The 13527-nt window shown below is 39.1% G+C and overlaps 1 protein-coding gene across 1 annotated transcript in view; it reads right to left on the reverse strand.

The window, feature by feature from the left end:
* The window catches only part of wdfy2 (WD repeat and FYVE domain containing 2), a 20679-nt gene extending 8146 nt beyond the window's left edge, over positions 1 to 12533 (reverse strand). The window contains exons 1-6 of the mRNA XM_026144022.2: positions 12220 to 12533; positions 10545 to 10612; positions 4777 to 4850; positions 3573 to 3627; positions 2287 to 2437; positions 202 to 314 (exon numbers count right to left, since the gene is read on the reverse strand). Coding sequence (XP_025999807.1) covers positions 202 to 314; positions 2287 to 2437; positions 3573 to 3627; positions 4777 to 4850; positions 10545 to 10612; positions 12220 to 12356 — 598 coding nt within the window. The 5' untranslated portion in view covers positions 12357 to 12533. The remainder of the gene's footprint in view (positions 1 to 201; positions 315 to 2286; positions 2438 to 3572; positions 3628 to 4776; positions 4851 to 10544; positions 10613 to 12219) is intronic.
* Positions 12534 to 13527: the final 994 nt, after the last annotated feature.

A 13527-nucleotide genomic window follows, 5' to 3' on the forward strand; every position in this document is an offset into this window, starting at 1 on the left:
TGAACATTTTATCAATAAATTATTGAATTATTTATTTAATTCTGGTAAATGTTAACAAAAATCCCCCTAAGCTCCATGTCATCTGTTAAAAATCACTCAAAAAGCCAAACTAACAGTGACACTATCAGAGGCCTGATCAGCTGACCGATTAATTAATCATTTGTGCTTCAATTAGGACACTAGGTGCTTGTGTGTGGGTACCAGTGTGTCCTTTGAAGGTGGTGACCAGGCTGCAGAGGTCCTGCTCCAGCTTCAGGATTGTCACCTGACCAGACTGATCCCCTACGAAGGCGTGTCTGGTCTCCACGTCGAACCTGGGTCAAAATTAAGGTCATGCTTTCCTGCTAAATATGCACTCATTCAGATCCTGTCACACAGACCGAACAGATTCACAACAGAGCTGTAAATTTCACTGCTCACCAAAATCCAGAGCCAACTCTGTGTAAACTACTACATGAAAGCTTTGAATGAATTCGTGCAGAGGCAGCACCACAGCGACTGTCAGCGGAGGACTCTCAGCTGTTTCACCGGCTTCCTTCAAAGCCCTGTCTGACCCGATTAAGTCACGACTGAACCAAATCATTACGTCGGGATACAAAGACGACGAGGAAACCCAACAGCGGAAACAATAACCTAAAGATCCAATCCACTTCCACTGATTTGTCCTTTTCTTTCTGGAAATCTGAGATTTCACGCTGTGCATAACTCCCAGTAAGCACAGAAAAGATGATTTTAAAGTGAAAGGATATTACAACAGATCTACACCGCTGGTTCGTCTGTCCTTCTCAACACCACAGAAAACCAGTGAAATCTTTATTAAACATTAAAAGGGCTGTAGCAGTTTTTAAAACACCCCTGACTGTCTGCTTAACCATTTTCAGCCTTAATGTTGCTACAGCCAGTTAGCCACATTGAGCTGCGGTGGTTAATGCCTGTTTAAAGTATGCTAAGCTGGTGAGAAATGAAACAGTTACGCGCTGTTAAAAAGTGAACAGGAAACACGTCAAAATAATCTGATTCTAGGAAACTTAAGTGATCAAGTCATATTCTTATTCATTACCCTAAAAGGAAAAACTACAGTACAAACTGTGCATCTAAAGAATCACTGCACACTTAACTATATTTTCAAAGTTTGTTGAGTAAAGTAGATCCTCTACATGAAACATTATAATTTCTTTTGCTGCTCTTAGGTCTGTTTTCAGCGTAGCACCGTTTCTGTTCAATGACGGCTTTTGTACTTTAATAATAAAAAGAAAACAACTGTCAGTTCCAGCTCAGTCTTCACCAGTTAAATTGAGTTTAGCATAAAAAAAATCTGTTCCTCAGCAAGTCTTAAAATTAGGCAAACACAAGCTCAGATGAACAATACATGTCATATTACATCGTCATTATTTATTTAATATCTACTAAGAACAACATGTAGAAGCAGTGTATGAAAAACTGATTCAGTAGCTTGTAGAAACACATTTAGCAGCACTAACTGTTTGACTTTGTCAGTCTCTCTCGTGTAGTTGTGGAGACGTATTGGCCCACTTTTCTTCACACCTCCTTTTTTAGGCTACGCTGAAAATAAAACTGGGAGCAAGATAAGATGCCTCTTTTTATCTTACTTTATATTTATCAGAACTACAGCAAAACACGCATAACTAATGGTAAACAGCATGAGGGCACTTTTTATTTGTTGTTTCCAAATAAAAAGCTTTCAGCCACAGTATCAAAAGGCTTGCTTTAGTTCAAATGAGCGCAGATTTGGTTAAAAGGCTTCATGCACTATGACGGCCATTTGAACAACAATTTTTTGAACAATTTTTCAAAAAAAACCCAGCAAAACTTTTAAATTTAACTTTTCATTTTCCACACTGTTCCTTTTTCATTATGTCTAAAATCCCTGAACAAATAAACGCCGCTGCTCTGAATCTCCTCTTGCCATGTTATGTAGACAGGTTAGCATGATGCTAAGAGGATACCAGCAGTGTGATGACCTAATAGCAGGCTCATTGGTATGGATCAGTGCCGCTGCTGAGCACTCACACAGCCTTTCATGTGGCCATTACAGAAACCTACTCAGACCGTTTCCTTGACAACAGCATGACTGATGCCTATTGTTAGCCCTTCACATTAGTAGAAACTAACTGGAGGCTAATTTCAATTGCCCGGTCTTATGTTGCACTGACCTAAAAATAGACGGTGTCATCAAAATAAAAAGACAAAGGCTAAAGAATCAAAGTTGGCTCGTCACTTCCCACTCGATCCACTCTAAAGACAAAGCTGGGTGTAGAAGGATACTGTAGTCCTGAGACCCAGGCTGCGGTGCGATATGTCCCCAGCAGCTGGCCGCTCTCTGAGCAGTGCCAGGTGAAGTTTTTATCCTGCCCCGTGCTCAGCAGCCACTCCATCTCCAGCACAAACAGCACCACTGTCACCCTGCCCTGATGAGCTACACACATAAAAAAAACAAATTAATTAAAATGAGTAGCCTACAAGAAATCATGGTCATCATGAAAGAAGACGATCAAGCACTACTGCCTTCTTCAAAGAAAGCAGCCAAATGAAGAGGAAGTTTGTGCTCGACACTGATGAAGACGTATTTTTATACATTTGTACTGTTGCACAATACACTTAGCCTTATGTGACACAAAGATACATCTTCACATATGATCAGAGAAACATATCATAAAGGTCAACTATAAATATTTCTCTATATCCATAAAATAAATAAATAAATCTTCTAAGGGTTGTTTTGGACACCCACACAATAAAAAACATGCAGTATAGTGGAATCTGTGGAGGATACATAAAGAGATTTATCACTGGTGCTCTGATCCACACTTAGTGAGTTATGCTCCACAGAGAGGCATGAATTATGAACACAGCCAGAGAGCAAATACTCCTCAGGCTACAAAGCCTAAAGTACAAGGATGTGAGTGGACTTTATTAACTTTGAACTGCCCAGAATTGGCAAAAGTAACAATAAATAACAAGTAACAACAAACGATAGCAGAAACAAAGCTTAAAAATTTCACTTTGAAAGTGTTAGACTTATATTTTTAAGGCATTCTAACAGACTGTAATAATAATAATAACTTTTTTTTTCTTTTCTTTTCTTTTTTTAAATGGGGCAAATCATAATTTATTTATAGAGAAAGAAAAGCCCCTTGTCACTCTTTTCTGGGGCAGTGGGGAAGGTTTAGTCGGGGTATTAGTCTGGGCACAAGGCATTAAAAATTTTGCCTTCTGAATGCAAGTTTCAGCTAAACCCCATTCGCATCAAAATAAAAGACGCGCACCAGATAAGAAGTTGCAACGCGCGTTTGGGTAAATAAGATTTTCTGGAGGAAGACAGACATCTGTTTAGAACTCTTAAAGATGTCAAAAGAAGCAAGCTCCTTTAAGCAATTTCTTTGGTGTTCCTCCACCTCCAAAGAAGCGCGTATTCTCAGAAAAGTGGTTGCAGGAGGTGAGCTGGCTGCAAACAAATGATGAACGCACAGAGATGTGGTGCAGAATGCGCACCTGCGGACCACTTATGTGCACCCCTGAATATAACAGCGTTCTTGCTCTTTCTGTCTCACCCTGGTAGGTGCGTGCTGGGGTCATCTTGTTGTAGTCTTCTGACAGAACAAACTCCTGAAAGAGAGGAAGTGGAGATAATTGGTCACTGACTAAAGTTTCCAGCAACTTTGTAAACATAGAAAAAAAACTATGTTGCTGTGTTTAAATTACATTTGGCTCAGTTCTCTGCACATCAGAGGATTCATGCAAAATGTGCACTGCATAGCATGTATAGGTGAGAAATAAGTACTACTTCCTCAAAAACATAAAGACAAATGACTCATAGATCAATAAATACAAGAAAGGTTCTTGTTCTGAAGTTTCAGCTGAGGTCAACACCCTTAATAAAACACTTATGGGAACTTATGGTAAGTTATGAGGTTGTTCTGAGATGAATCTCCAAGAAAAGTTCACATCACGTGCTGGCTTTATTTTAGGACAGCAACAAAACAAGAAGTGGACAGCAAATAATGCTACATCTAAAAATAGAGTGACCAGCACTGCGTCAGGTCAGAAATGAAACTGCTGTGTTGCTAGAGATTGTGTTTATAAAAAAATAATGGTTACTTTTTTTGGGGTTGGAGCTTTAACTGTACGGAGTAGACCAAAAGGAAAGTCTGGCAAAGAGGTGTTGCCCTCTGGAAACAAAGAATCGTATTAATAAATTGCATTATGAGCTGCGTGACGCACTATAGGAAGGATTATTAAGTGACCAAGATCACAAGGATTCTTCCTCTGATGAGCATGAATAAAATAAGTAGATCTGAAGGAACTCGTTCAATTAGACACCATTGTATGGTACTGTGTGAGAAAAGCAAATAAAAATGAGAAGTGAGATTTATTCTCTGGAGAGCTTTGCCACAGTTTGTCACAAACGAAAGCTATTCACTGCCACTGTAAGAAAGATCAGAGGGGACAAAATTGCTATAATGATGATGATTTACTGGAAGAGATGAATTCACATTTAAAAAGAAAAAAAATCTCGGCTGAGTGGCTAGATAGTGTGCTTCAGGTGACATGAAATGACGTCAAAACACAATCAAAGCAGATCAGGTTTGTGAACTAGGGCACTGACATTTCCACTAAAACAAAAGAAATACAACTACTCCATTCATTTGATTATAACATCACCGGCAAAAAAAGGAAATAGTTTGTCACAGAGGAAGGAGTGAAAAAACCAGAGGTCTGCATTTAAAAGGGAAGCAGGATGTTGGCTGGACTTACACAGATACTCCCAGTGTCCATCCCCACAGATAGTCTCCTGGTCTCAGGGTTAAAGGACATACAGGAGCTTGATGCTGGAGACACAAAGACACACAACAACAAAGGTTACAATTATTACTGACCTAACAGACTTTTGTGAGGCAATCTGTAAGATATCAGTAAAATCATAAGGATACTCGTGCCTTCTTTCTTAACATTGATGACATTTGTTTGACATTGTAGCAAGTGTCATGGTTAAACCACAAGCTTTTTTTAGCCTATCAACTGCATCTCACAGTCCTTTCTCAGCTGACTGGGTCATGTGACAGCAAACGAGATGCAACTTAAAGGTACAGAAAACTGATGACTTTCTTCGGCACTGTTAGCCAACAAACCCTCAAATACACTGGAAAAATCCTGACAATGGTTACAGCAGCTATCGATACATGTGAGAGAAACTTGTGCCATCTAACACTGAGATTACAGACTGTCATCGCCTCTATTCCCTCGCGTCAGAGTCCTCCTGCGTGTAGTGTGTAGGTGAACCTCAGTGGCTGCCACCTCATTTTAAAAATCCAAACCATTCCAGTCTATAAAGCTGAGCTGGCAAACAGAACAGAAGTCTCTCTGTAGGGAATCTAACCTAACACAAATAATGGACACTTAGCTTATTGTGCCATGGTTTTTCTTATTTTTTATTTTAATACAGCATGAGGTTCATAAGGTCTGATTTCGGCCTCATCAATTGTTAATATGCATCTCCCGTCTGATCCAATCTACACCAGGAAACATTGTTAAATCATGTCCTCAAGCTATTAAGCTAGACTCTGGTGCTGTACTGAATCATTTTCATTGTGTTCAAAGGCTTTCAAACTACCATAGGCTTCTCTCTGAAATGAACAACACTTCGACATTCAGAGCTGAACAATGGTTGCTGCACAAAATACAAATCACCAGTTTCAGAGGTTTTCATCTCCCATGTTCTTTTCTCGTCTCATCGTCAGCATTACAATTAAAATGAAATAAACAATTGTATTCTCATTTATATGGCTTTCAAAAACAGCAATTTTTACATTTAAATATGTCAGAGCAGAATAAAATGCAAGATGCCAGCTGCATCAGATTAAAAAGAAAAAAGAAAAACTGAATCTTTGTATTGTCAAGAACGACAATACTACTGTCAAGACATCAAGCCACAGTTTATTATAAAAAGCAGAACATTGCGAGTTTGAGTCTTGCACAAGTGAAACAATGTTTATTTTATGTTCTGTCTATCCACCCATCCATATTCTTAACTGCTTGTCTAACCCAGGGTTTGGAAAGGGCTGGAGCCTTTCCTGCAGGAGGGTACACTCTGAACAAGTTAGCAGTTTTATTTGCTTAATTTCTGAGAAATTACAATTTTAAATCTAAATATTCAAAACCCCCAGTGTGTTATTTAACCCAGGGGAAATGAATCCAGAATTTATGTATTGTAGATACTTTATAATGACTGTCTAACTACTTTGGAAAACTGTTTGTTGCAATTTCCTGGAAGAGCTGGCTGAAAGTTTTAAAAGCCAAAAAAAGAAGAAAGAAAGAAAGAAAGTGCAACCAAAGTCCCTGCAAAACTACCCAATTTAGGTTTCCAGAAAGCACTGGAAATATCAAAATGTTGGAAAGCAACATAGGGATGCATAGATGCAATCAGTTTATTCTACCTTTCTGCACTTTAGCCAATAGTCGCTTTCCTTTGCAGTGATTACTGAGCAGTTTGAAAAAACTCATGTCAGGGTTGGTAACCACAAATATTTAACTAGTGCAGCCTCTGGCACTGCTATTGTTAGTGACACATCTTGCTGATCACAGCATGAGAGTTCCTTCAGTTGCACAACTAAAGAAAAAAAAGGGACCAACCGTCACAGTCATGCACAGAACAGAAACCGAATATTGGCAATCAATAAGCAATACTGTTTGATTTTATAAAGCATACAATAACAGCATTCTTTTCATTTTTATTACAATCTATCATAAGGTAATAAGTGATTTTTGAAATTAGGCAGAAGCCACTAACCACAGACTGTATATAAAAGATGGTCATAGCCATTGCACCATCACCCATTGATTTGTGTACCCTGAATTTTGAAGCCTAAACATTAGTGGTTTGGCTACTGCCATGTTGTATTTTGCCATAAATGATTAAGTTTGGACAGAATGTTAAACTACTAAATTATCAGCTAAAGCTAGTATGGTGAGCGTGCTGTGTTCATAAACCGCATTCAACAACAACAGATAGTATAAAACAAGGATGTAGCATTCGAGTCAGAAAGATTAAGCCAATAAAGAAGCACCTAAAAACCTGCATTCTGTCTGGAGGCCACCAGATGGAGATAGTTGTGGTTGCAAAAAGACTTCAGTCCTGTAGAAGTTTATGGGAAAACTGCTTTCTGACTTGATCTCTGTAAACACTTTCATTATGAGTTTATGGGCACAGTCACTCATTTTGGGTCATACAAAATAAAAACTGTTTTGTAAAATACACCATAAGTCATATCCATGTGTTATATACAGTCTACGGGCGCAACACATAGGAACAGAAACCCTGTTAATTCGTGCCAAGTAAGAGATTAATAAAATCACCAAAACTGGTAATAGCAAAACCTCTTGTAACATTTTTTGTCATGATGTTATTTATCAATAATTCTGCTAAAAATGCTCCAAATGCACCACAGACGTGCACTTCAGTGAGGCTGAGCTTACAGCTGGAGGCTACAGCTGCCAATGTTGGCAGACCCATTAATCAAAGCAGCCACTCACTAACTGTAAGCCACAACAAAAGGGGGGAGTTAGAAGAAGAAGAAGAAGACTCAACACCTACACAACTACAAACCCATTTCCAATAATGCTGAGATGCTGTTTAAAGTGTAAATAAAAAATAATACAACGAGCTGCAAATCTCATAAACACATGTTTTATTCACAATAGAACATTACTAAACATCAAATGTTTAAATCGATACATTTTTATAATTTCATGAAACGTATTAGCTCATTTTGAATTGACGGCAGCAAAAAGTCAGAACAGGGGAAACAAAAGGCCGGAAGTGTAAAAGGGAACGTTTTGGTGGAGGAATATTTTGCAACTAATTAGGTAAAGTGGCAACAGGTCACTGAGAGAAAAAAAGAGTTTCTCTGAAGTAAAGATAAGCAGAGGTTCACCAGTCTTTAAAAAATTGCAAATTTGCACATTTTGAACCAATTTCAGAATGTTTGTCAATAGTACATAAAACCATGAAACGATTTAGTGAATGTGGAAAAATCTAGCAAGGAACATGGCCCAGAATCAATACTGGATGCCTCTGATCTTCAGGCCTCAGGCGGCACTGCATTAAATACAGACATAATTCTGTCATGGAAATCACTGCATGAGGTCAGGAACACTTCCACAAATCACTCTTGAGAACACAGCTCACCGAACCATCCACTAACACAGGTTAAAGCTCAATCATGCAAAGACGAAACACTGCAGTCTTCTCTGGGCCAAAATACATTTAAAATGGATAAAGTGAGGCAAAGTGAAAAACTGTTTTGTGATCAGATGAGTTGAAAATTTGAAATTCTTTTTGGAAAACACTGACACCATAGCCTCATAAGTATATTAGCGCCTAATATACTGAAAACTATATACAGCAATTGAAAACTATATAAAACCTGTATATACAGGTTTTAGAGCAACATATGCTTCCATCAAGATGGCATCTTTTTCAGGGAAGGGCTTGCATATTTTAGCAAGACAATCCTACCCAGCATACTGCAACTATTACAACAGCATGGCTTCATAGTACAAGAGTGTGGGTACTGAACTGGCCAACCTGCCATTTCACCAAATGAAAACCTTTAGGGCAGACTGGAAAAACCCAAAGACTTCTTAACAGCTAGACTCCTGTAAAAGACAAGAATTTGCCAAGATTCCTCTGCCCACGATCCAGCAGTTACTCTCCACGGCAGACTGTTGTTTAAAGAAGAAGGGATGCTACACAGTGGTCCTGTCTCAACTTTTCTGAGACGTGCTGCTGCCATCAAATTCAAAATAACAGAGGATTTTTCTCAGCTTAAACATTTGGTATGTTTTCCATGTTTTATTATTATATGAAATATGACATTTGAAAATCAGTGCGTTGTGTTTTTGTTAATATTTTTTACAGTGTCCCAACATTTTTGGAAAAGGACTAGTAGGGCTGGGCCATATCATACTGTTCACGGTAATACCGGTATAATGACGGGCAACGATAAGAAAATGAAATATCACGATAGAATATGGGTAAAACACACATGCGCAGTGCCTTTGTTTACATATGCACATGGCGAAAAAAAGCGTGCCGAAGACTGAGAATAAGAAGGGCGAAAGCAGATCGTTAAATGAAACAGATGAACCAGAACTGGTTTGCAAAAATGCTGCAACTTCAGTGGTGTGGAACTGGTTTAGCTTTCGTCCCTCAGATACACAACAAAGCACATTTTTGGTAGAGCATGCTAGCGGGCCGTCGTTATTACCGTGTTTTTTGGAAAACACGGCACACTTAAAATCAATCCTTTGATTTTTCTGAAAATCGACAGTGCCCCTTATAATCCCGTGTGCCTTATGTATGAATTCTGGTTGTGTTTACTGACCTCGAAACGATTTTATGTGCACGGCGCTCGAAAATCTGTCAAATGTTTCAGTACGACTTCGCTAAGCTACGAAGCCGCACCGCTTGATGGATTGACGGATAAAAAAAACAGCTGCTTGTTTAAGTGAAAATACATTGATGTTTTTTTTGCACTAATAAAGTTGTGGAGTTGTAAAGTATTTTGTCTAGTGTCAATTATATCGTTATCGCAAATTTTCAAATGTATATCGTGATAAATATTTTTGGTCATATCGCCCTGCTCTAAGGACTAGTGTTATGAAAAGATAAGTTAGATAAAGAGATTTTTTTTTAAAAAACAACAACAACAACAATCTGTTGTACCATCCTGTCAGAATATTAATTTCACTGCTGGTATTGAACATTTTTACATGGAAGTCTAATGGGATTGATTCTGTTTTGGACAGCGCCTCAAGTGGCCACTATTGGAACTGTCTCTCTCTTCTTCTTTTTTTAGCACTTCCATGTTGGCTTCACTTTTCAGCGTCAGAGCTTGCCACTTCCTGCTGCCTTTACCTTTGAAACACAGCTCCATCCACTCATCGAGGCCGCTCCAGTCAGCACATGTGGTCATCTGTGCATTAAGTGTTGATAGGCTGTTACTCGTGAAGCATAACAAATATAATAGTGCCTGACACCTCAGGGTGACGACAGCTGCCAGAGAGAGGTAGCTTTTTACGGTAACGCATTTTACAGCTAATCTGTTTTATCGAGACTCGGTGGAAACAAGAATGATACCGATAATCTGAAAAATGTTGAGCATCAAGTCTGGTTGATCCCAAGAGCAGAGTGACCTCCACATTTTCATCGGTCTCTGAAAGGAGGGGTGTGTGATTCATTGTGTCCATCATGTTGAGTCAGTACACTCACAGGCGAAGCATGTACAGAAACGGGAGTGAACACTGCCTTTCACAGAAGAATGTGTCAGCTGAATAACTGCTGACAAAAGTGCCATTCTTGTGCTATTTATGATTTCTTTAATTATACTAAACAAGCCAGTCAACCAGCTAATTCATAAATAAATATTGCCTTTTTTAAGCATACAGCATACTGACAATTTACTGTTAAATACTGTTATTCAAAAAAAATGTGCCAGTAGACAAAAAAAGGAAGGAATACCTACATGGCATTGTGTGGTAGATGCTGGGCCAGTACTGACCACTGTCTCTCTTCAACCATACCCGAATAGTCCTGTGGGATGAAACCAACAGAGATTAGTCCTCAATGCATTTGAAGTGAGTTACATTCTTGGTGTCAACTTTGTTACACTGCAGGTAATCAACTCAATTGCCAGAATTTCTGAGAAAACAGAAATATGTGTGACGTATTCGTAGGTTTCACTACCACTGATAAGGAAATCAGCCTGTTCTCCAGCACTCCAGGGGGCCACAAGCAGATCCAACTGCCACTTCCACCAGAGGAAGTACTGACATTTCCCCCAAAAGGATACATGCATTCATTATCCCCAAAATATCATGACCACCCATCCTTAAAATGCTGCTTAAACCTCACCAGATCCGTTAACTCCGGTAAGTTGCACCTGCTGCATATCAGACTTCATCCTGTCACTGGTTTGTGGTTTGACTCTTGTCAGCCCAGTGTTAGTAGGCCTCTCACAAGGAAGAGGTGCTAACTTAGTTATCTGACCACAAAAATCTGGATCTTATCAGACTTGCTCAGGTCTTTACACCTGACAGTCTGCACAGCCCAGATATGAGACAAACAATGGTTCTAATGTTTTGTCTCTGCTGTGAATGCAGGTAAAAACTTTCCCCTGTGACACTGAACAACAGCCCGAGTTCCGAGATGACTGACAATCAACTCACTGACCTACTTTGAATTTTTACTACACCACTCAACACTTCAATTTACAGCAATTATTCTTCACTGTTCTCTTTAGGGGTGACATATACTTCTGGGTGAAATGTAATGGGAATAAAATCATCTGTGCTTTAAACTCAATCACAGAATCCACTGAAAGGCTCATTTCCCACGCAAATCCACATGGCCACTGGCACAAAGACTTAAGACACTTCTATTTCACCACCTCCTTTTCCATTTCGGTGGGTACTTAAACGCGGTTTGTTCTAGCAAATTCCATATATCTTATTTTAAGCATTTCCCCTGCTTAAACACCCCAGTAAATAGCCATCTAGGACTACAATAGGTAAGTCGCCATGGATCAGGGATATGCATCATATAGCTTAGGTGGCATATAGGACTAAATTTGCAATTGGTGCAATAAGTTACAAGGACATTTCAGAACATGCCGCCTCAGCATATACAGGCTCACCGTCACCCTCACATAGATCTAAGTGGGATAGACGCAAACTCTTGGTACCCCAAAACAGCTCCAGGCATGTGCAACAGAGAATAAGTAAGGGGACAGACTACAGCAGCTTTAATGCCTCAAAGCTGAGACATTCTGGTATATATAGCAACTCCTGGTGCCATAATATGCGAGAAACACTCTAATAACACCAGTGTTTACGCTGAGTCTTTTTTTAGTTATGTCTAGCTAACGTTAGCACAACTAAACTACGTGTTACTGGCTTGGAGCTAACACAAAAAGAGTATAATTTACAGCCGTTAACTAGCATGTAATGGTGTGACTGTGTCAGCTGACACTTTTGTAAAAATGTTATTGAACCCTTGGACTGTTTCAACATGTTTGGAAACGTTACATGACACGGGGGTGGGGGTCCACTCAATAGGAGCAGATTAAGGGGCATTATTGTGTCGAATATTATTTCTGGAGGTTAATTTGTGCTTTAGCCAGCCTGCAGAGCGCAGCTTACCTGTCTTCAGACACGCTGATAACGCCGTCTTCTTTGGGAATTATCACCGCTGTGCTCACCACCTCCTGGAAAGCATCGATTTTGCTCAGGAGGCAAGGCTTCCGAGCCTGAGGTTGAGGCTGAATTTCAGCCGCCATGAGCTGGTGGTGCACAAACCTCCGACTACGGTCCTGGCTCCGAGAAACATAACACACGGCGGTCCGACAGCAGAACCTCGGCTGCTAGCTAGCTGTCAGGCAGGCAGCTCTCTGTTGTGACGGCGGTCAGAGGCGGTGCCAGTCAGCTGACAACAGATACGCCACCTACACTCGCACACATACAGCACTTCCTTTGAACAAAATAAAAGTCCTTAGTTGAGTTCCGCTTTTGGATTTTCACAACAAAATATGATAGATATTAGATAGATATGCTTTAATTAAAATATAAAACGATACGATAACAATATCTCAAGTCTTGTAAGCAAAAATAATAAAGTAATATCAACAAAACGTTTTCTAATGAGGCCCTCTGCAAAGTGTGGCTACACTACGTCTGCCATACAAGAAAGAGTTAATCATTTTGAAGCAAAAAAAAGCAAAGAAATCAGTTTTAATTGGCCGTAATGAAATATAGAGCATATACTGTTATGTTAAAAAGTGCAAATTATGACATGTCAATTTCCCTTTACCAAAGGTTTATAAAATGTGACAGATGTCTTTATTAAAGGGGTGCCACAGTGAGGTCGACAAAAGACGTTATCCCGACTTTTAGACACCTCTATTGGCTCAGGGTGAGCTATACTTTATTATTAGTTGCATTAATTTCCATAATGCGACTTTCTTCAAACTAGTTTTGTATTTTTTATACGCCATAGATATGATACTATATGTATAATGTTATTGATTACTATAAATAGCCAGTTTGGACATGAGTAGAGATAATCTTGATGACTGAACTGGACTTTAGAAATAAAACCAGATTAATAGTTGGGTCACTGATAACTTCAGAGAAGAAAAACTCTACCAACATTACTTTTTTCACAAACCACTTACTTTCCAGGAAAGAGCTGCTGGACTGCCTAGATCAAAAATGCAATTATAGGTCGTTTATTAGAACCTCATTATATACTCATAACACTAAATCTACAACTTTCTAAAATCTATTGAGTGGAAGGCTATACCACATTTCCAGTTGCATTTAATAATAATGTCAATGATAATAATAATAATAATCGTATATCTAACTATCTAAGGTGATGCGTTTGGATTTTAACATGCAGCACTAATACTAATAGAGCAACAACTTCCTGTATGAAGCAGCTCAGACATG

Source organism: Astatotilapia calliptera, chromosome 16 (assembly GCF_964374335.1).
Source record: "Astatotilapia calliptera chromosome 16, fAstCal68.1, whole genome shotgun sequence".
Lineage (NCBI taxonomy): Eukaryota > Metazoa > Chordata > Actinopteri > Cichliformes > Cichlidae > Astatotilapia > Astatotilapia calliptera.